Here is a 24,364-nt window from a genome sequence, read left to right on the forward strand (position 1 = left end):
CCAGATGCAAAGACTAAACACCGGAAGAGCTACGTGAAGAAGGAGTTCTCTCAAGTACCCCAACCACACTAGTAAGGCCAACCAGGGTCTCTCGACCATGCCAGCTCTCAAAGGCACTGCTGCCAGGGGGCTGTGCTGAGTGGGATTCCGAGGCTACATTACATAGCCTTAGTAGAAAAAATTGTTACTATTCATTGGTGATGAATACTCATTAGCTGACATTCATCATCTGCCTGCTGTGACCAGGCGCTCACTGTATGACACGCTTCACTGAGTCTGATGAAACCACCGTCACCCCATTCTACAGATGGCTCAGAGGCAAAGCACCTGCCTATACTTCGCAGGCGCCATGAGAGCCCAGGCAGCAGCTGCAGCTCTGCAGCCCCTGCCCTCCACACAGTCAACCCCCTGAGGCCCCGCCAAGATGACAGAAAACAACTATTCAAGAAAGGACTATACAAAAGGCTGGAAATCACCAATTACACAAAGTAAGTATGACTGAGAGAGAGAGAGGGAGAGAGAAAAGAACTCACTGGATCCAAAGATGTAAGCCAATATTAAAGCACAGCAAGTAGATGGAATTCGTGGTCTGCAGTTATTTACCATGAGCCTCTGCGTAGCGCACCCGGTTGATACAGACAGTAGAGCTGTGGGCAGGATGATGATGCGGTCCCTACTCTCACTGAGTTTATATGGGAGGGACGGGGGCATGATGGGGGAGATAAGTAGCCCAAATAAACCAAAAAGGTGCTAGGCAGAAATTTAAACTGGTAACCACAGCTGTGAACTTTAGGTTGGGTGGTCAAGGAGAGCCTCCCTGATACCAAGGGGCTGGAACTGAGTCTGAGATGGGAAAGGCAATGAGCAGCCAGTTGTGGAAAGACAAGAGGACAGCACTCTGGCACAAGGGACAGCAGGATGGGGCCCCCAGGTGGGACGGACTAAGAGGACACCAAGGGCACCGGCACAGCCCAAGTAGTGGAGTCTAAGACCAGGCCTGAGTGTACCTGTTCCCATGGGCCAGCTACAGAGCAGAGAGTCCAAAAGCCTGGAGGAGATTCAAGATGGACCAAAAGGACTAAGCCCTCAGAAAGTCAGGACGCAGAGCCCAGCTGCCAGCAAAGGCCCCACTGCCTCCCGCTGAGCCTCGGCACTCCTGAGATGCCAGGCCCTCAGCCTGCCTGCAGCCTGGAAGGAGAGAAGGTCCCGGGGGCAAGGTGGGAGGTGTTTGGTGAGCAACACTAGGAAGGGCTTGGGTGAGCGACATCCGTGGCATGCCAGCTGTGTGAGGGCAACACAGCAGAAAACGGAAAGGAAGAGGGAGCCCAGCAGGGAAGAGCACAGGAGCCAGGGATCAGAGAGGAAGCCCAGGATGCCCTGCTCCACAGAAAACACCGAGTAAGGACACATCAATAAAGCACAGGGTGGACAGAGACAAGGAGTGGAACAAGAGCGAAGCAGCAACTGCACTAGGGTGGCAAGCTGGGGACCAAGGCAGGCAGAGCCCATATACTAAGAGAGCTAAGGTCACCGCTGGGAGGCTGGCTGGGCCAGGCGGGACGCTCCCACTCACAGGAAGATGGGACCAGTAGCAAAGTATCCAAGGCTCAAGAGAAACCCCCTGCCACATTAAGGCCGACCTCAGTCTACATCCGGATCCTCAAGCAAGCAACCGAGGCAGCAGCTGGGCGCGGAAGCGAGGGCGTTCAGGACAGCTGGGCAATCAAAGGCAACCGCCCATCCCTGGGGACTGGGTCTCACCTTTGATTCCACACAACCCTCCAAGCCAGAGAGGACAGGCAACATGTGTGAGTTCTGAAGCAAAGAGTGGTCCAGGCACATGGCAGATTCAAGGAGAATGACCCCAATCAGCTCTTATTTGGGACCCTGACCATTCAACACACATGACAAAAGGCACCAACAGTGGCTCCCACCTGCAAATGCAGTGGAGGACAGTGGATGCCAGGTCAAGGTGGCGCGGCACGAGTCACAGCCAGAGGACACTGCAGGATGCCACGCGGGACCACAGGGCTGAGCTGACCAGAGGCAATGCTGGGTATGTCGCCTCAAAAAAACTCACCAGAAGCATGAACCACGTTAGGAACTTAGAAACCTCAGACAGCAGTCCCAGGAAGCCTCCTGGTGATAAGCATGAGGTCTGCGGAATATGCTGCAAATCATGGTTTCCCAGGCAGAGGCGAGACTGCAGACCCTTTAGGAGCCCGAAGTGACTGGGGTCAGATCGCATCCCAAGTACGACATAGGGACGCAGCTGCCCCCACATGGTGCTGTTATGAGGACTTAATGAATCCACACTGGGAAGTGCTTAGCACAGGCCCTGGCCCTCAGTAAGGGCTAGGTGCAGTAGTGGTCATAACTACAAACTACAGATGCTGAAAATTCATGGACACAGAAACACCACCACTGGGCACCACAGGAGGGAGAAACAAAGGCTGAGCCTCCAACCTACACAGCCCAAGCAAACCAAGACTTCATCAAAGATTTTACTCTGATGTTTCTGCACTTAGCCACTTACGGTTTTCATGTTTTATGTTCTTAGCCTCAGCACTATCTCTCAGAAACCAGTATTTCCAACTGAAGTTAGACATCTTTCCCTTTCAAGCAAAATTAATAATTTGGCAAATTTATGTAAAGATAAGACTTTTAATGTAAGTATTTCTACTGACCAATCCATGTGTCCATCTACACGAGCCTAGAGAGGTCCTATAGTGACAGTCACCTAATTGTCCTTCTGGGTGGTGGGACTGAGTGACTTCAGAGCTTTCTGCTTCAAAAACCAAACCATGAATCAGTTTTATAAAAACAATGTCGTCATTTTTTAGTTAGCACGAAGTACTCTTAGAAACAACCTCTAGCTCTAAAGCGATCAGCAAATGGCAGTGTAAGACGGCACACACAGCAGGTGGTCCCCAGCCTCACAAAACAGCCTCTCTCCAACTGGTGATGACAGCACCAGGTCCTCCTGTTGGGTTGAGAGAAGTCACCCTCAGAATCCTCTTGGGAAAATTAGGGCACTAACTGTCCATCCCTGGAGTGTCTGAATCATTCGGAGACTGGGCAGGCCCTCAGACAGCATCAGCATCTCTCCTGAGAAGCCAGATATCACTTCTCTGGACCCAGAGATTACTGGAACTCAGCATAATTGTTTTCCTTTTTTTTTTTTTTTTTTTTTGAGATGGAGTCTCACTCTGTCACCCAGGCTGGAGTGCAGTTGCGTGATCCCAGCTCACTGCAACCTCCGCCTCCTGAGTTCAAGGGATTCTCCTGCCTCAGCCTCCCAAGTAACTGGGACTACAAGTGCGTGCCATCACGCCCAGAGAATTGGCCAGAATGGTCTCGATCTCCTGAACTCGTGATCCACCCCTCTCGGCGTCCCAAAGTGCTGGGATTACAGGCATGAGCCACTGCACCCAGCCTGTTTTCCTCTTTATTAGCTTACCTCTTTGGACAATTCTTGCTTTGCTCTACATCTGCGGTGGCTAAAGAGGCAGGCTATGGAGTGAGACTACCTGGACTCCGACGCCAGCTTTACACCTACCAGCTGTGTGACCCCAGGCCAGCTATGCTGAGAACAGCCTCTCCCAGGAGGGTGGCAGGAGACACTGCATAAAGGGTGAGGGCTCAGTCAGGCCAGTAGAGATTACTACTGTGGCTAGGACTGTACACCACTCACTTGATGGCAGCAAAGGAAAAGCTGAGGTCCCCACCTGTTAAGGGAGGCTCTGTGAACAGCAAGTCATCTTCCCCAACCACAGGCCTTATTATTTTATTCTAAAACCAATCCTAAAAGGCTCTTTCTACTCAACAAGTCCACAAGCTTCAGTTCATTCCATGCTTTCATCTCCCTGGACAGTTCCCATAGGTTCCCATCTTTAGAGTGTGGTCTTGGCGCTCTATCCTTCCACCCATCACACTTGTCCTTCAGCATGAACATCAGTCTCTTGTGAGTCAGAACCACAAACTCTAGATAGATTCACCTTTTGCTTTCTTCCATGAGGTAACTCGTAATGACACTTTAGAATTTCTTTGCATTTCACAGGACACGCAAGGTATCCTTTTCTATGTTTTTGGCCATCATTTCATCGTTGTCCTTCCATTTTTTATAATGTTTTACATAAGTTTAGAGACAACGCCCATAACCAAAATACATTTTACTGTGTTGCGCCACGGGCCCATCTCTGCCCATTCACAGAGGTCTTGCGTGGCTCTTCACTCCACCATACCAGTGCCCTCTCTGAGGGGGTGTGTGAAGGAGCCCAGGTTTGCACACCATGCAGACCTGCACCTGGGCACCAGCACCTTTATTTTCTAGTAGCGGCTTGGGCAAGACGCTTCAATCACTTAATGTTTAATTTTTCTTTCTTGAAAATGAGTTATTGCCCAGGATTGCAAGACTGCAGGTCAAGCCCCCAACGCAGCAGTGCTGACTGAGGCGGCTGCGCTGCCAGTCCTGCTTTGTCTTTCAACTGCCGTCAGATACAACAGCGAGTAAACAGCTCATCAGATGCTCCACTTTTCATAGAATGCAACTTCTAAGAATACTCCAGGTGACAGAAATCCCGCTGCCGCACTGCAGCCTCCCTCCAGGCCAGTTCTGGAACACCGCGAGAAAGCACAAACCCAGAGCGCACTACTGCACAGGACTGGCTTCCCTCCGAAATCCTCAACACTCCCCAACCCCAGAGCTGTCAACTTTGTCCTGCGGTGGCTGTCAAAGCACTCCGCCACATCTGAATCTAATCTCTTTAGGAAAACAAAGCAAAAGGCCCTGTACCAACATATTTGAACCATACTTGTAGAATGAGTTGCTAGGTTCCATCCCCCGCATGTTAGCAACGTCTTGTTCACTGAACAGTTAGGAGTAAAGTGTCCAGATGTCAGCCGTGAATTGACATTTCCAAGTGCAGCACCTTTTGCCAGGTCATGTCAGCCTGTCAAGGCTTCAGTTTTCTATCTACAAAACAGGAGTAATATCACTCATTTCATGGGTCAGCTCTGGGAACTCAAGGAGCAAACTCACGTAGAGAGCTAAGCCAAAAGAGCCTCACACACGAGCCACAGTGGTGCTGGTGACCAGGAAGGCTGTTCAGAGAAGGAAGTGACCGTCTGCACCATCATTAACCTGTGTGCAAAAACGCTGAGAGACCTATCACCTGCATGCTGGACTGGAGACACTCCAGGTCACAACAGTTTCTCCGTGTTGCTCTGTGTTGCGCTGCTATGCACCTATTTTATGCTTCATGTGCTATTAAAACAGCGGCTGTTTGAAAAGGATTTGCATTGGAAACTCAAACAATTTCTAGAGCTTTCACAGTGGTAACTTGCTGAGTAACACAGTTTTTACTGTTGTATGAGTTTCAATTTATTTCAGCAACAGTTACTGAATCAAACGCTGTTTCAAATAGAGTCTAAAGTTACTGCAGTTCAGAGCTGTCTAAATATATGGCCATTTAAATTTTAATTAAAAGTAAATAAAATTAAAATTCAGCTCCTCAGTTGCATTTGTCACATTTCAAGTGCTCAAAAGTCACATATGGCCAGTGGCTACTGTATTAGTGCAAAACTAGAATTATTCCATCTCCACAGGAAGCTCTACTGGACAGTGCTGTTCTAGTTGCCTTCTTAATGTTCCCTGGCCCTTAATTTTGTTTTCTTTCGCTATACACAGAATACTATGTTAAAAGCTGGAAGAGTTCAGAAAACACTTCATTCACTCCTTCTACTATGTGCACAAAATAAAAAAAAACCTTAACCAACTTTAAACGAGTTACACAGAGCAGCACATTCACCCCTGACCAAATACATCGAGAGTACCCTTGCCTCTAAGGAGATGAGATTCTTATTTAAAGCTGTAGAACAGTGCTGATGTACCTTCAGAACAGTTAAAAAAAAAAAAAAAAAAAAAACTAAAACACAAAACTAGAACAGATATTATTAAGGCATTGTTAAAATGTTTTAAAAATAGAAAAGTATCTTTCAATTCATAACACCCCTCCAGCCCCCCACTCCCACAACTCAGAACATTCAGTCTTTAGCAGTTTTCACTTTGATCTGAAAGTGAAAACTGTATTTTCAAAACACCAAGAAAAAGGCTTTTCCTGTCCAGCTGGCAAGAAGAAGGACTTAATTTTTGGTTTCAATTTCCTTAAAGAGAGGAGAAAAGGGCAGTGGTGGCCTTTTTAATCTCTTGCATGACAACTCACAGAGTGCTTCCAAGTTTTTTTTTTTTTTTTTTTTTTTTGAGACGGAGTCTCGCTCTGTCACCCAGGCTGGAGTGCAGTGGCGCGATCTCCACTCACTGCAAGCTCCGCCTCCCGGGTTCAAGCCATTCTCCTGCCTCAGCCTCCCGTGTAGCTGGGACTACTGGCGCCCGCCACCGTGCCCGGCTAATTTTTGTATTTTTTTAGTAGAGATGGGGTTTCACCGTGTTAGCCAGGATGGTCTCGATCTCCTGACCTCCAAAGTGCTGGGATTACAGGCTACCCGGCCTCTTCCAAGTCTTTCATGTGCTCTAAGGTGGGTGCCACAGGCTCCGCTTCACAGTTGGGGAAACTGAGGCTCAAGTTAGAAACCGTGGCGAAACCAGGCAAAGCCAGACCTGTGAGTGTGTGACATGGGCTGATCGAGCTAGGCTCTCAAGAGCCAAGCACGTGGCTCCCAGTGCTCAGAAATGGACTCCACCCAGCAGGTTTAAAGCAGAAACATCAAAATAATTCAACTTTTCATTTCCCTTAAACTACTACATTCTACCATTCCTTCAGATCAACAGGATTCTAGAAATGTTACACTGATCTGAAACCTCTTTCAAACGGAAAGATAGAAACCACCCCTAACACCCACATCCTAGCATTGGGAAACCAATTCCAATCTTAAGCCACGGGAGAGCCTAACTGGTTATGCACAGCAGCTGATTTAGGAAAGAAAAAGATCACAACAAAAAGGCATGTCATTGATAATCAAAACATTCTCTGCCAATAGGGACCCTCAGAGCTGCTCCTATCTAGCCCACCCTGTCAGCCGAGAGATAAACTTCTGCAGAGATCCACCCGGCCCAGGCCCGGATGTGGTCCACTCCCTGGCTCACTGCCAGCAAATGCAGTGCACATCACCAGAGTACAGGACACCAGGGACAGGCTCACAGTGCACTCTCTAGGTGGCCCAATGGTGGACAACTCATCTCCATACTTCTCCAGGCTTTCTAACTTTTCATAGTTAGGTATTAATTTTTATAATAAGAGCGAGCAGTTAAAACTAAATGGTGATGTTTTTCAAATACAGTATAGAATTTTCCTGAATGTTTTCTGCTCTCGCATTCTATGTTGTAAAAGAGAACATTAGTTTAGCCACTCTCCAGGAAGGAAAGCAGATAAACTGCAACAGACTTTATTTTTTAAAATTCTAAGACAACCAACAAAAGTTTCCCTTAGCATTTGGTTTATGAACACTCCGCAGACTTGCCATCCCCCACCTGCCCTCCTGAGCTGGCAGATCCTCTTTCTGCTCTTCTTTCTTGGGAGATACATACTTAGTGGCTACCGTGTGCTTGGCACTAAGAATGCAGGCTACAATACAGCTCCTCCTTCCCTGAGGAGACTCAGGAGGGCAGTCGGGTCAGCTTTGTTATAGCAGCAGTAACTCCACAAGAGCCAAACACTCAGAGGGGCTCAGGAAGGGACAGAGGGAAGAACCATATGGGAGTTTTCTTGTCCCTCCTAAAGGAGGCACGGTGCTCTGCGGCCAAGGGTCTGGGGAAGCCAACATTCCTACGAACCTGGGCTTGCAGGACAAGTGTCCCCCACACCTTCTGCAAAGATGGACTGCTATGAACACACGAGAATGTTCCAGAGGTGACTCTTGGGTAAGTCATCGACCCCCACCTGCATAGGAATGACCCCTTTCCTAATCCAGCCAATGCAGGACACCTCACAAACAGGACTTTTCAATCACCGTAGTTTCATATATTCACACGGCTTTCCTGCAAACTTTTCTTAAACGACATATTTTAAAGAATGTCCATCTGAGTGCAGCACAGAAAGGTTCTCCTGGTTATGGTGGCTGCCTGAGTTCAGCAGTAACCACCAAGCCAGGGGACAGAACCGGCAATCTGCAAGAGTCATTGCGATGGGCTGGAGTCCAGTCAGGGGAAAAGTGTTGGACAAGAAGAACCACAACCTCCTCATCAACCGATTCCACGCCAGGGGAAGTCTACCCACAGAAGAACCTCCTCCCCTCAACGTCCTACACCCTACTCCTTGGAACCTATGGCTCTGATGAGGTTATCACACCATGATCATGTTGTATTACTACATGACCTTCAGGTAGGGAGGTTATTTGCAGGAGCCTGACTCAATCACACAAGCCCATAGAAGCAGGGGGCTTCCATGGGCTTCTAAGCAGCTGGCGGGAAACATCAGAGAAATTCAAAGTACCTTGCTTTGCAGATGGAATGCAGGTGGCCTTAAGAAGCTGAGAGAGCCCTACCCAATTCCCCTGCTGGCAGCTAGCAAGCAATCAAGGACTTCGATCCTGCAAGGAGCTGAATTCTAATAATAACAGGAATGCGCTGGTAAGAGGACCCTGAGTGCCAGCTGAGAACACAGCTGGCCAACACCCTTCAGCTTTGCAAAAGCCTGAGCAGAGAACCCAGCCCAGCCATCCCTGACTTGACACACAGAATCCACAAGACCATAAATGAGTGTTCTTCTACGCCTCTGAGTTTATGCTAATTTGCTACACAGCAACAGAGAACTACCACAACATAGAAATCTCAAAAATAGGATGTTGCATGAGTGTACATCCCCAGTGTTGGGAGAAAAGGCATCCTGGCCACCTCACTCAGGCACATGTTCACAACAGGTCAGGTAATTTGGGCACCTGTCAGCGCTGACCGAGGCCACCTCTCTGCCCTCCCTGAGATGCTCTCAAGGCAGGCTCAGAGTGGCAGCTTTCAAAGAGGGCGAGGCTTGCCATCCAATTCACTGCAGAGAAGAGAAAGCATTGACAAGCCAGCCACACCTCCTAGAAAGGGCCTCTCCACAGTAGCACTGCAGCTTCTTCAATCTTCTGCGAGTCTGGGTGGTCTGACTCTGCCAGCCCTCTCCACCGTTAGTCCAAATTCTGGTTGCATCCTCAAAAATCAAGTTTCTGAATTTGAATATCAAGGTTTTCTGTTTTTTTTTTTCTTAAACAACCTTTTTTACTCCACAACTACAAAATCAGATCCTAAACCATATGACCTAACTGAGGCATAAAAAGTTCTTATTTTCCAAGGATAACCATTAACTCTTCTCCCACAGGACACTTACATGAATCCATTTAAAATGAAGACAAAATCTCATATTAGTGACCAAAGACAGTTTGAGACTTTACCTGGAGACACAAAAATCTTAGAACTTTTTACTTTAAAATATTTATTTGAAATTACATAAAAAAATATGTCACAAACATGCATTAAGTATTTCTGAGAAAAAGCAAATGACACTGTTGTTCCATCACACGCTCATAGCAGCAAGACAGACAGAACTCACTTTGCTTCACTCTGACTTCCACCGCATGAGCATTAAGCCTTTTTTTTTTTTTTTTTCTTTTTGGAGAAAAGATTAGAGGCCTCTCATTCCCAGCCAGTTTAATACTCCAACCCTCCTTTTCCAGAGTCTGTCATGCCCCCCCGGGCAGCCCCTTCTCCAAGTGTCAGCTGTCCTGACCTGGCCAGTCCTCATCTATCAGTGACCAGACACGTGGTGCAAGCAGTTCTCCAGCAAAACTTTCCTCAACTCCAACACAGCCTGTGTCTTGCACTCTATTTTCAATTTCACCTTGGGGAGCTTGGCAATGGAACAAAAGACAGGAACAAGTGATGCTATTACTAAACAGGAGGAGTGTTGGAAGAGTTGATTTATGAAATTATGAAATTAATCCCTCCCCATCCTCCAACAGTGCAGGAGCAAGTATCTGCTTAGTGTGATCATGTACACTTCTCTCCACAAGCTTATACCTCTGGGACTCAGACAGTGAAACTCAGAAAGCAAGGTCCACACGTGCCACCGCCATCCTTTACGGCAGGTCTCACGACAACCTTTCTATGTATCCTGGACACTCACAGGAAGGTATGGGAGGGAAAGGCCCCTAGAGTGATGCCTCCCGTGCTCTGCAGCAGGCCCTGCTGAGCATCACAAGGATGTTCCAGACAGGTCACACCTGCTCTACTTTATGTCAGTGAGGCCAGGCTAGAGGGAGAGGAGGGGATCCTGGTTGTGCCTCCAAGCTCTGACTCCTTTGCAAGAAAGAATCGAAAAAAACATGCACCAAGTTGGAAACGACTCTCACCAGGGGCCTTGTGAGATACGGCTGACCATGTCCTATGCTGACAGTGGTCAGTCTCTCTCATACGTCAAACTAAGAATTTCCTTTGAGTTAACAGAAGATATTAAAAGATGAAATTAAATATCAAGAAACCTGCAGAGAGGAAGCTGCAAACACCTGCGGCACACTGCAGGCACACCTGAGATGGCACAGCCTTCGCAAGGCCAAACTCTGAATAGAAGCTGTTCAAGGCCCGGGACACCTGCACATGTCTTCGTTCAACTACACTCTTCCTGGGTCTCTGTAACACACCAGGAAGGATGTGGCCAAATATCTGAAGGCCATGCTCCCACTCTCACTTACGCAAGACTTTTAACCTGGAGAGGTTTCCAAAGCTGCTAGAATGACCATGGCAAAGTAACAACAGCTCAAAGCCCTGCTGGGTCAGGGAATGAGAGCACGTGCAAGTAACAGCAGCCAGAGGCTGGGATGCAACGGGCCCAGGGCCTGTCCACACACCTGCCCAACATCTCAAGGTCAGAAGCCCAGGTCAACAGCAGAGCTCACGCTAAGCACACCATTCCCAAAACAAAGGCTTGGGATTTCAATCAAACAATGGAGTAAGAACCAGAGTCAAAAGGAGCATTTCACCTCCTCTCCTCTGAAGGTTCTTGCACCAATCCCTGTCCTCTTTCACCTGCTTTTTCTTCATCCTACTTGAGCAGAAGGCAGACTGGCAGTCTCACAAGGCCAAGCCACCAGGCAAAGTGTCCAAGGACAGAAAACTCCTCCCCAGAAAAGGACAAATAGTGCGGGTTGCCACATGGGCTACCAGGCAAAGACCCAACTGGGTTCAGCCAGTGCTCCGCAGCAGGCTCATCCTCCCATGAGGAACGCACACTGCATTTTCAGAAGTGCACGTCCTGGGACTATATCACAACCCCAAGCAGCTTCCCAGCAACAAGATCCTTTACTATTGGTCAGCTCAGGTGTGCCTTTAAAACTCAGTTATTTCCTTCTCTAAGGCACAACTGAAAGACTTTTTGGTGGCCTTTCTCAACACTCTGGGTAAGCTGATGGCCAGAAGAAAGTTCAAGACGGAACCATTTCTTGACACGAAAAGGTTAGTTCATGTAGGACCAACGGGCCATGTGGAAATGATCACTGGGGGGACCTTACCTCCTCTAGTCATAGGCCCAACTCTACCACCGCTTAGGTTTACTTCTGAAAGAGCAGCTTGAGTAGCAGCCCAAGCAGAGGTCAACGTGCCCTTCTAGGCTCATAGCAGGTAGTCCTCACGGGCCCCTTTGGGCAGAGACAGCAGGAAGTGGATGCACCCAGGGCCATACTGGAGGCATGGTACACACCACCTGGAGACAGGCAAGGAGAGGTCTCCAGCAAAGGTGAAAAGGAAGGTTCCAAGAGCATGACTGTAGCATCAAACCAGACCTCCTGACGGGCTTCAGAGCCCTCTCTTATGCCCTACACCATACTGCCTTACAGCTGGGTTCTAACAGGTTGGCAAGGGGTGGGGTGTGGGGCCAGGGGCCAGGACCCAGGGTCATCTGAGTAGCAGAACCCTGGAGGTGTTGCTGAGTTTTAGGCTTTAGACTTTAATGTGGGGGGTTGGAGATGGAGGAGGTGACATCAGAGGGTGAAGGGGAACCTGACCAGACCTGCCGGCAGAGAAGATCACCCCATTAGCAGTGATGGGAAAAGACTCAAGCAGGACGAGAGTGCATCGAAGGCACCTCCGGCTGCTTGAGCGATCTCCACAGAGGTAACAAGAGACTGCCTGAGGATGAGGTGTGGAGAGATTAAAAGGGCCAAACGAACAGCATCTGATGATTGATTGGGCGTGGGTGACGAAGAGCGTGAGAGGGGACCTGCACAACTGAGCAGGGTACTCTTGTGCTCTAGGCAGGGGGCACTTGTAGGCAGGTTTCAGGGTGGGTCAAGATCATGAGATTGTCTCCATATCGTCTCTGCACCAGATCCCCAGATCCCAACACAGCACCTGACCCTAGTGGGCTCATTCACTAACAAAAGCAACACGACCTACTGAGGCTGACTAGTTACCAGGAGGAAACAGCTTGGGGAGTCCAAGTGAGATGCGTGGGGCCTGATGCGCTACCGCTAAGAGCAGAGGTACAACCCAAGACTTGCAGAGACGACGTGTCTGTTTTTTCTAGTGCTAAGAGACACGGAGCCCATGCCAGTTCCATAACAGGCTGGAAACCTAAAGGTCCTCCCAAGCGAGCCCTGAGGTATACATTACTATACATCAAGAAGAAACCGCTTCCAACCACCTGCTCTCAGAAAGTTCTACAGGTAAGAACTGGAGGGAGAGGAGTCTGCCCTCCCGCCAGTGTCTGCAATGCATGTTTACACCTTCAGGGAATTTAGAAGGCATCACTTGTAGCCCAAGCCAGGTGAAAAAAGTTACACAACATGCGGCTATTACAGTGTATCACACGCTTTAAAGAAGTATCAACTCTGTTTTCCAACATACTTCACATGAGAAACAGAGTTACAAGAAAAAGTGCACTGTAACAACTCCCAACACCTAGCAATTGTGGTTATTCGTAGGACTCTACTGCATGTAACAACCCTCATACCCCGGCAAATCCTTCTTTTTTAAATTGGGGGAAAAAAATCGTGCAAGGAAAATTTATCGTTTAAGTCTTAAAATACTGACATACAACCCACTCATAAATTATTTCCAGACGCTCAGAAAAGCCCAAAATGGCCAAAGGGCTGCGTCAACAGCATCACACCTGAACAGCCTCACCTGGGGCAATTCCAACCCCACACACACCACCTTTGCTTTCATTCCTTGCCGTCTATAGGTGCACTAAATATAAGTAGAGCCTCTAATTCCCTCCAGGCGGATGTGGAAGTATTTAAAATAATAATGGCATCTTCCAAAGAATAGATATATATGACATATCTGTTTTTTTCTTTGAATTAAGCCAATATGTATATACTATGCTTATGTTAACTGCAGCACGAAATTAAAGCACACAACCCCCCCCAAATGAATCACCTCTAAATTGACAGTTAAATTTTTGTTTTAAATGAAATAAAAACGGTTAATATTTACCTTCGACGTGATCTGAGTTCCTGGTAATGCTAAATTATTCTGCAACTTAACTTAATGAAACTCCACACTTATCTACGCCCCACTTTAACAAGGGGTTCCTCACTTGCCCGGAGGCGGGGTGCAGGGGGAGAGTCGATTTCCCTTTCCAGTCTCAAGAGTGAAAAAGACAAATACCTACAGGTCCTATTCAGCAGCCCCTTTCTTGCATTGTTACTTGCAGGATCTGGGCAAGTCACTCCATTATAAAGGAGTTTCATATTAGCAAGGAAAAAAAAAAAAAAAAAAAAAAAACTTTCAGAGCAGAGTCGGGCCTTGGCCTTCAACATGCATCCTCCAAAAGAAGCCCGGGCGCCTGTAAGCGGTGTCTGCAACGCGGGCGCCGGCCAGGACCATGGTCCCCGCCCCCGCGGCCGCCCCGTGCACTCACCCCTGGATGCCGGGGCTGTACGCGCGGCTCTTCCACGGGGTGCCGGGCCGCGGCGCCTGGGCCCCGGGGCCGCCCCCTCCGCTGAGAGCAGCCGCGCGGCTGCCGGACAGCAGGTAGTTGAGGCCGTAGGTGCTGGCCTTGTTCTCGCGTTTCCGGCGACCCGGGTGGAACTGGTGCTGCGACGGGGAGCCAGCGGGCGCGGGGCCGCGCGGCCCGGGGTGCCCGTTGGCTGTGCCGGGGGCGCTGGGCGCGCCGTCGGCGAAGTTGAAGAAGGAACCGCCGCGGCCGCCGCCCGGCCGGCCCAGCGAGGCGCTGCTGGAGGACGACGACGAGCAGCCGGGGCTCTCGGTGCCCGACTCCGCGTTGGACGAGGACGACGACGAGGACGACAGCGACGGAGACTTGTGCAGGCGCCGCGCGCCCTCGGCCGCGGGCCCCAGCGCCGTCAGCAACGCGGGGGGCAGCGCGGCGGGCGCGGCGGGGCCAGGAGGCGGGGGCGACGCGGCGGGCAGCGCGGGGCCCAGGCCGCCACCGCCCCGCCCGGCCGCCCCCGCCGCGGCCGCCGTGTCCAGCGCCGGCGAGTTGAGGCAGAAGTAGGACGCGAAGCCCGAGCCGCCGCGGCCCACGCCCTGCGAGGTCTCCCAGATCTGCATCCACAGGGCATTGGCCGGCCCCTTCTGCTCGGGCTGGATCCAGGCCACGCGCGGATCCATCCACGCGCCGCCCCCGCGGGGCCCGCGCGCCCGCCCGCCCCGACGCGGCCCCGCCCCCGCCGCGCCCCGAGGCCCGGCCGCGCGCGCACGGACGGACGGACGGACGGGCCTGGGCTGGCGGCGGCGGCGGCGGCGGGCGGGCCGAGCCCCCGGCCTCCTGCTCGAGCCGCGCTCCCGTCGGGCTCCGGCGTGGGGCGGCGGCGGCGGTGATGGGCCCGGGCAGGCCGCGGCGGGCGGCTCCGGCGCTTGGCGCGTCCCAGCAGGCGGCTGCGGTCTCGGGGCTCCCGCTTCACGCGGCGCGGGGCGGGCGCGGGGGCCGCGGCGGCGTTCCACTCGGGCCGCGGGGAGAGGCCATCGGAGAGGGGCGGGCGGCGGGGCCGAGGGGGCGGGCCCAGGCGCCGCGCGGCTGAGGGACCCGCGGGAGGCGCCGCCGCCCGTGCGCCCAGCCCTCAGTCACGCTCGCGCCGCTGGCTCCGCGTTCCTGCGGCGGCGGCGGCGGTGAAAAGACACTCTCCGCGGCGACAGCGCGGGGGAAGGAGGGGGCCGCCACCGCCTCCGCTCCAATGAGGGGCGGGGGAGGGGGCGGGGACGGGGGCGGCAGGAGGAAGCGCGGCCTCGGTCGCCGGGCCGCGTCGCCAGTGCGCACGCGCGGCCGATTTCAAATACTCACTAGACACCGCCGCCGTGGTTACCGCGCCTGCGCGTTGGGGTCCTTCGGCCGCGGGCGGGGTGAGGTCGGCGTCAGAAGCTACGCGACTGGGAGGGGCTGGAGGGAGCAGCGGCGGCGTTGAGCCCTTCCAGACTAGGCCGGGGTTGGGAGGAACAGGCAGCCGCTGGAAGGCCCGCACGCCGCCCTTGGCCCGCCGCGGCGTGCAGACCTGGGCGTGCAGACATGCGCGCTAGGGCTGGTGTCTCCGGGCTGCCGCCAGTGCTGCGCTGCGCGTGCGCAGGGGCGCATGGCGGTCACCGCCAGCGGTGGAAGTTTCCGCGCAGCCAGGCGAGGGCCGCGGACGACACCGCAGGCGCCTCCCCCAGCCGGCGGGCCCTGTCTCCTGATGCAAGGGCCGGCCTGGGTCACAGATCCCGCCGCAGGCTTCTCATTTGAGGGGCCGTGCAGCAGTTCACGGTGCGCTCTCCGGGGTCCGCGCGCCGGCCCACGTGCTCCCTGCACCTCGCTGGGTGAGCGGCCCGCGTGCAGTGCCCAGTGACTGGCTCCGCCGCTCCGGAGCCGGGAAGGACGGGCGGCGGAGTCCTGCTCTCTAGCGGGTCTGCTTACAGGCGTTTGGTTTTCTTTTTTAAATGATTTTTTGTGCGAAAAGTGAAGTGAAAACGTCCAAGTTAATTCCCTGGACAAAATGGGCAGTGCTAGCCGAGGAATGGCTCGTGGGCGGCGCGTCCGGCCCCCGGCTTCGATTTTTCCAGCTGCACGGAGCAGACAGGAGTCGGTAGGAAACCGCCCGCCATCCACAGCCTGCTGTTTGTCATCCCGGTGTTCCGAGCGCGATGGAAGCCGAGTTGACAATGGCACTGGAATACAGCGTCAACCACACATCCTGTGAGGTCCAAAGCAAACGCCAGTGTCGTTGATCATCGCGGTGCCCCGCAAGCCTGGGCGACGTGAGGCCCCGCGGCTGCCGCCCTGTCTTCAGGGGGAGTCTCCGCAAATGCACTCCCGGGCCAGGGCCCTGAAACCGCCTTAGCCCAGTGGCGCCCGGGCTCCAAGCCTTTTAAGTAGAACCATACCGGGCTTTCCTACCGGCGTGTTGTAAATGCTACCCCCTCGTCTCCAGCACAGATCAGTAGACATTACTAAGCACTTGACCCTCCAAACATCTCTCCAACAGGAAAGGTACGTGCGTTGCATACAAAGGCTTTGGGGCAAGTGGGGGTGTTTAATAATAAAAATGAATGTTTCAGACGTTTTCAAGTACCTGCGTATTGTACATGTAGAAATCATGGCGAAGGATTAGAACGTGCATTCAGTAAACTACAGAAAATCACAGACAAGTCAAACAGCCGTTATTTGGGAGCTCTTTGCTTCCCAATGGCTCAGTCCAAAATCCTTGGTCATGCCTGGCTCCTCTCGCTGTCCACAATGAACACATACTCTTGGCTCCACTGCCAGAAACATCCAGAACCCGACTGCTACCCCTCCTCCTCCCTCCACCCCTCTTTACGCCCTTTCCCACCACCTGTCCAATTTAAAGCAGTGCCTTCTAGCTGGTTTCCCACATTCTGCCCAGCTGCTTGTGTGATCCTTTTTAAAAAAGAAAAAAGATGTTACTATTAAAAATCAGGTCATGCTACTCTTAGAATACTATGCAGCCGTAAAAAGGAATGAGATCATGTCCTTTGCTGGGACATGGATGAAGCTGGAAGCCACTATTCTCAGCAAACTAACACAGAAACAGAAAAACCAAACACCGCATGTTCTCAGTAATACGTGGGAGCTGAACAATGAGAACACATGGACACAGGGAAGGGAACAACACACCCTGGGACCTGTGGGGGGTTGGGGGAAGGGAGAGTATCAGGGTAAATAGTTAATGCATGTAGGGCTTAATGCCTAGGTAAGGGGTTGACAATTGCAGCAAACCACCATGGCACACATTTACCTGTATAGCAAACCTGCATGTCTTGCATGTGTATCCCAGAACTTAAAATTTTTAAAAAATCACTTCATGCCACTCTGCTGCTCAAAACCCTCCAGTGGCTTTCTTTCTCACTCAGCAAAATGGAACAACCTTGCTATGACCTGCAAGTCCCTTATCCCCCGGTCCTTCCCCTCTTCCCCCGACCTCACCTCCCAGCGCTTTCCCTAACCCAAACTGTAGCAGCCAAAATCACAGCTGGCACCCTCCTGCCTCAGGGCCTTTGCACTTACTGTTCCATCTGCCTGGCGTGCTTTCCCCCCTCCCCATCTTAGGACGTCCGAATGGCTCTTTAGTCTAAAATGTAAACATAACCCTCAGCAGCCCCTGTTCCCCATTCGCTTTTTCTCCATTAGTTTCCTGGAGCTGTGTAACAAAATATCACAGACTGGGTGGCTTAAAACAAGTGCATCATGCTCTCACAGTCCTAGAGGCTGAACGTCCAAAATCAAGTTTGAGGCCGTGTGTCCTCCGAAGGTTGTAAGGGAGTCTGCCCCATGCTCTCCTCTCAGCTTCTCGTGTTGCTGGCAAACCATGGCATTCCTTGGCTTGTTGGTGCGTCACCCAACTCTCTGACATGTCATCACATGATGTTTCCGTGTGTCATTGGCTTGTAGATGCATCACTCCACTCTGTCATCATCATCGCATGGCATTTTCCCTGTGTCCGTGTCTCTTCTAGAAAGACACCAGTGGCATTGGATTAGGGTCCCCCTTGTGTCTTCCTCCTAACCTAATTACATCTGCAAAGAGTTTCCAAATAAGGTCATATTCGCAAGCACCCAGGGTTAGGACTTGAACATATCTTTTTGGGGGATACTATACCACCTCGTTTATATTTTATCGCATTTATCATCTGTGTCCCCCACCCCATTAGAATGCATGCTCCATGAAGAGAGGATAGGAATGGCCTGTCCCTGCTGTGCACCAGCTCAAGGATTGTCTGACACATCAGTTCTCGGTGAACACTGGCAGAATGACTGGCAGCTGATTGATTGGCCCAGCAGGAATGGACACGTGCAGTTGCCCTTGTCCAGCTTCCAGGATCTGTTACACAGGTTGTCATTGTTTAGGTACTTTAAGTTTTTCTTGATTGCCTCATACTCTGTCTTAGCAGTTTGCCTCTAGCTAATCCTCCTTAATTTGGTTCACCAGCCACCAAACAACATTTTGTAATTAAAGCCGAGGTTTTGTTATTTATATGATTATAAATATTTTTATGTAAATTAAAAACAGTATACACACACATATATATATATTTAGAAAGAAAGAGAGAGAGAGACTCACTCTGTCACCCAGGATCAAGTGCAGTAATGCAATCCTGGCTCACTGCAACTTTCGTCTCCAGAGTTCAAGCGATTCTCGTGCCTCAGCCTCCTGAGTAGCTGGGGTTACAGGTGTGTGCCACCGCAGCTGGCTAATGTTTGTGTTTTTAGTAGAGATGGGGTTTCACCGTGTTGGCCAGGCTAGTCTTCAACCCCTGACCTCCAGTGATCCACCCCCCTCAGCCTCCCAAAATTCTGGGATTACAGGCATAAGCCACTGTGCCCGGCTGCAGTATATTTCTTAATGCAATCAAGAAACAATACTGAATGTAAAATGCAGTTTTTGAGATGCTGGGCGAGGGAGATCTTTCTCTTTATCAATTTCTACAGATAAGTGCAGCCCATTCTCCTTTTGGGCCGAAACCCTCTCCTCGCTCTCTTGTGATATTGGAGGAGGAATAATATTAGAAATTACACAATGGTTTTATTGATTTGTTCCCATGAAAAAAATGGTTTACAAAGTGTATTCCATGGACTACCCATGCCAGAATTAGCAATGCTGGTCAAAATGCAGATACCTGGAGCTCACCCAATCTACTGACACTATCTAGGAGCAAGCCCAGGAATCTCTATTTTAAGTAAATTTTCTGAGTAATTCTAAAACACAGTGAAGTTTGAAAACCTCTACCTAAACCAGGGAGCCCAAATTCAATTGCTCACAGGTGCCAAATAACTGAAAGTGTGTAGGTATTAGTCAGCTACCGCTGGGTAAGAAACCACCCCAAGCTTAGTGGCTTAAAATAAGTGTTTGGTATCGCTCACAAGGCTACAAATCAATTAAGTGGTTTTGCTGCTCTGGGTCAAACACAGCTGATCTTGCTCCACTCAGCTGGCTGATCAGCTGAAGACTGGCTGAGCTAGAGTAGCCTGGCTGGCAGCTGGGACACCAGAGTTGACAGAGTTGACAAGGACCATCAGTCTCTTGTTATCCAGCAGGCTGACTCAGGCTTGTTCTCAGGTGGCTGAACAGGGTTTCAGGAATGCAAATAGACATGCATGAGGCTCAGAACTGGCATGCCATCATTTCCTTACCATTCTGTGAGCCAAAGCAAGTGGCAAGGCCTTGACAAGTCAACGAGTGGGAAAGAAGCCTCCACCTCTTGGTGGAAGGAGCTGCATCACATTGCAAGGGGCGTGGGGCACTGGAAGGGGGAGAATGAGGAGGCTGAATTATGCTAACCTCTACGTTATCACATGACATCCTCCCCTGTGTATCTCTCTATGCCTTCTCTTCTTGTAAGGACATCAGTTATTGGATTTGGGACCCACTCTAAATTCAGGATGATTTCATCTGAAGATTCTTAACTAATTATACCTCCAAAGACCCTATTTCCAAATAAGGTCTTGTTCTGACATTCTGAGGACACTAGGAGGTTGCATAGTGTCCTCCCAAAATTCACCCAGAATTTTGGGAAGACCACTGTGCAATCTACTCCAGAGACTTAAATAAAACAAGAAAGTTATTTTGCTCCCGTAATAAGAAATCCAGCAAGAGAGGGCCATTGGCATGGTGGCCCAGTGCCCCAGGATGTCTGAGCTGACCTGTCTGACATTTCCCTGGGCCTTTACCTGATGGCTGCTCTGGCTCCAGCTCTCATGTCCAGAGGAAGGAGGTAGGGGAAGAAGGACAGTGTCTGCTGTCTATGACCCTTTGTATCAGAAAAGCAAACTTTTTCCAAGAAACCTCATGTTAGATTTGTCCTCAGATCTTGTTGATTAGAGCTGGTTATAAGGCCACCCAGACTGCAAGAGAGTCTGAGAAATTGAGACACAGGATGAGACACAGAATGATCATGAATGACCTAAACCAGTCATGAGTATTGTTCATGCTGGACTTATGACCATGTTGAAAGAAACTGGGTCTGTTAGTAGAGAAGCAGGAAGTGGGTCTCATATCAAGCCAATGTCTGCCACCCACAATCTCATCTGAATTCAGTCCATACGAGTCTGTTTCTGAGAGCCTGCAAAGACCCTGTTTCCAAATAAGGTCTTGTTCTGAGGTTCTGGGTGAATGTGAATTTTGGGAGGACACTTTTTGGCCTACTACAGAGACTTGAATGTTCTGATGAAATCCAGTTTTCAACCTTGAATAGAACAGCCCCACCAAGAGAATACAAGCCACAAGAAATGCCTCTTCTTCCCAGCTACTCTAGAGCAGGATTGTCAACCAGAGCTGACTGTGTCTCCCAGGGGACATGTGGCCATGTCTGGAGACAACTTCGGATTGTCACGACTGGGGTAGTTGCTGGGCCCTGGCGTCAAGCACACACAGATGACAAATTCCATCTCTGAGTGAGGGCCCAAAGAAGCTCCCAGCTCAACAAACGGAGATGTGTGTGATGTACACGTGTGTGCAGGGTACCAGTGGGAGACAGGGCAAGGGAACCCAGAGGTGTTGCCGGACTGATCCTAGAAGATGCAGAGTATTAGCCTAACAGAGGAAGGACATTCCAGGATGAGAAATGGCCAGAGACACAGCCCTGAGGACAGAAATTCCCCAGGGCTCTCAGTGGCCAGGGCCCGAGCATGGCAGCAGAAATCCAATGTGAGGCTGTTGGCCAAGGCCAGGCACAGGAAGGGTGTGCCATGTGACAGCCCTTTTGGGGGTACCATTAAAAGATGTACCCTAAAGAGGGGTATGGTCTGACATGCATTTTAAGAAAAATTCACTTTGTCTTAACAGATGGAATTATGAGAGGGCACGATTGAAGATGGAGGTAAAGGTTAGGGGGATGGCCTATTGAGAGAAATAGAAAATCAGTAATGGGCACAGTATTAGGTATGGAAAGGACTGTTTAGGAGAAAATAAATTAGGGTCAGTCATTGTTGCTGTAAGAAACGATCTCAAATCAGGGTGGCATGACATGTTAAGAGTTTATCAGAGTGGTATGACATGTTAAGAGTTTATTTCTTATTCACTTCCCAGTCCACCACATGGAGCCTGGGGTATGGGGAAGGAGAACTCTGCTCCACACAGTCATTCAGGGATCCTGGCTCTTTCATGCAGAAGTTCTGCTGTTCCCTTGGGCCCTGGAGTTTTCAGCTAGTTCTCTGCAGAGGGCCAGCAAAGGGGTGAGAGGAAGAAATAGGATGGAACATACTGCAGGAGGTTTAGGGTCCAGGTCTGGGGGTGGCCAGCACATCACTCACACGCATGTCTTGGTGGTCAGAACTCAGATATGTAGCCCCATCTAACTTGAGGGAGGCTGGAATATATAGTCCAGCTGAGAGCCCCAAACACAAAGGAACTGGGTCTGGCAAACACACCACACTGACTTTGCCACAACATGTATAGGAGGTAAAATCTTTGGGGTTCTGTAATTGATTCAATGTGGAGGAAGGAGAGAGGAAAGATCAGAGAGCTTCCAGGTTTCCACCAAGGAGGTCGGAACAGGATGCCTTAGATGTGAACACAGGAGCCACTGCCGGAGCAAGTAAGATGGTGCGTTCATTTTAAAATCACTGTGTAGCTTAACGCTCACTGCCTGTTTTAATATGTGTCCTGCATTCCAGTTACTGGAGAAATGTTTCCTTTTCTTTATTTTTTTAAATGAATATAATTTACAATGTAAAAGGTCAAATAACATGAAAGTGAAACAGAAAAACCCTCACTTTTCAATATTCCTTTCTCATCTAATGAAGACCCCTTCCCTTCTCTATTTCTCCTGGCTCCCTGCCTTGGGCCTAAAGCAGCAACAAGAAGCTTTCCTGGGTGTTTACATTACAACACACCAGACTGCAGGCACCGCCACCCCAGACACTGCCTGCAGCTAAAGTCACCAAGTTTTCCATGCCCTAACTGAGGTCACTGGCAGCCCAGCACCAAGCCTCACTGTCACCAAGGGCAGTGGGTTAGTAAGCATGGCTCCGCACAGGTAAGCAGTTCTAGGAAATGGAAAGAAACCCAGACCATCCGTCTCAGGGGAAGTTTGCTGGATTTTCTCTCTGTTTTAAGGGTCTTTCAACAGGGCATATTCTCAAATTTAGATTTCTGTTTTTGTTAAGAACAGTGGCTGTGGAACCAATTCACCTGACTGCCGTCATTCTGCCATTTCCTAGCTGTGTGGCCTCAGGCAAACTGATTAAACTTGCTGGCCTCAGAATGGGGAAAATTGTTGTAACTCATGCTTGGGATTATGTGAAGATGAAAGGCAGGCATGGCCATGAAGTGCTTACAAGAGTGACCGGTGCGGTGTACCTATTCTGTGCGTCCTACCTGTCCGCTGTTACTTCTCCGTGATTCTTAAAGGAGCTGGAGTTTTCTTTCAGTCTTCTGCTTCTCCCATTGCTTCCTCTAACTGAAGAAAGACTCAGTCCGTGGCTCTGCTCCATGCCTTCTGCTCTTGGTTCGGGCTCCAACTTCCCCATTAATGGAAGAGAATGGCTCTCCTGCTCCCGCTCTAATGAGCTAATTAATTTTTCTATTTCTCTAATCATTCTCTATTCCCTGCCAAACCCTCTGGGTGTCTGTTTTGTTCTATTGTTCAAGCCCGGACTTTGAGGGTAGGGTAGGGGCATCGCTAGTCCCCATAATTGCTAATCCAGGCACTTGAGTCATTATCTTCTACACATGACACTTAACAACCAGAGGGAAGCGCAGCCTCGTGGGCCTCAGAAAGGAAACCACCCACAGACTTGTGCGCCTTCATCGCAGGCCGGGCCTTCCTTCCCCCATGGTAAGAAAGTGAAGACTTGGAGATTTGTGAGTCAAGCGATCAAGGTCAAATTGACATACTCTAGAAGATTACATGCCATGTGGAACAGTACCGGGCAGGGGACCCAGTGGGACAGGGGCTCAGTTAGGAGGCTATGGCAGTCCCGCAGGAGATTCTGGAGGTGGAGGTTGAATGGGGAGCAGCATGGATTTGAATGCAGCATGGATTTTGAAGTAGAGCCAGCCATGGGGACTGAGTGGGGAGGGAGGCGAAGAGTGAACAAAGCATCCGTTTGGGTCGGTGGCCTCAGCCATGGATGAAAGTCTTATTTCCTGAGATGGGGGCCAGTGGGTGGAGCAGGAAGCATCCCTCTTTAGGAAACGCTAGGTTGGAGACATCCCTCCTACATCCCCAGAAGACAGTTGGACACAGAGGCTTGCATTTAGAAGAGAAGCCAGTCTGGAAAGGTCCGTCAGGGAGCAAGCCCTGCCTGGCTGGCACGTAGCAGAGCTGCATGGGGTGAGCTCACCAGGGCGGGGACGGGTGTGGCAAGCACAGAGAAGCAGGGTAGGAGCAGCCTTAGGGCGTGGGGGGAGGTGGATGGGTTAGTGGGCTTGTCATTTGTCTTTGAGAATTCTCTACGTGGCATTTTAAACCTGTTTAAATTTCTGAGTAGGTTTGAGGTGTGTGTTGTAAGTTTTCAAGGCCCTATTCAATAAAATATCTGGGTAATTACTACACTCAGGAAACTGGCGCAAGTCCACTGAGGCCTAAAAATAGCAAGTTTACAGACCTGTGGATTCTTTTCTCATGACAGTGAAGCCTCACGGGCCCTGCCAGGCAGCCCGGGAGGTGCAGGCCCCCCTTAGAGACACAGACAGAGGCTGGACGCAGAGCCTGGCTGGCCGAGACCTTTCCAGTGAATTCTGTGCCACCAGAAGGACAGGCGTAGGCAATGGCTGGTGCCCTCACTAGGTCACCAGTGGTCTGTTTGTTGAGAAAAATGCTGCTTGTAATTTTACTTTCCTTCTGAATTTTAGCCATTTTCTTCTGAATTTTAGCCATTACACAGATAATGGGCACAGCAGCACAAAGGCCATGGGCAAGGGTGGGGAGAAGCATGGGACAGCAACATTCTAAACTTGGTGGCATCCTTGAAAATGAGTGA

At 50.6% G+C, this 24,364-nt stretch overlaps 1 protein-coding gene across 2 annotated transcripts in view; it reads right to left on the bottom strand.

Annotated features, from left to right (window-relative positions):
• TENT4A (terminal nucleotidyltransferase 4A) overlaps nt 1-15,102 on the bottom strand; it is a 43,997-nt gene extending 28,895 nt beyond the window's left edge. For both annotated transcript variants that reach the window (XM_050792933.1, XM_050792932.1), the window contains exon 1: nt 13,854-15,102. In XM_050792933.1, the coding sequence (XP_050648890.1) occupies nt 13,854-14,566 (713 nt within the window). In that variant the 5' untranslated portion in view covers nt 14,567-15,102. The remainder of the gene's footprint in view (nt 1-13,853) is intronic.
• Nucleotides 15,103-24,364: the final 9,262 nt, after the last annotated feature.

Source organism: Macaca thibetana, chromosome 6, assembly GCF_024542745.1.
Source record: "Macaca thibetana thibetana isolate TM-01 chromosome 6, ASM2454274v1, whole genome shotgun sequence".
Lineage (NCBI taxonomy): Eukaryota > Metazoa > Chordata > Mammalia > Primates > Cercopithecidae > Macaca > Macaca thibetana.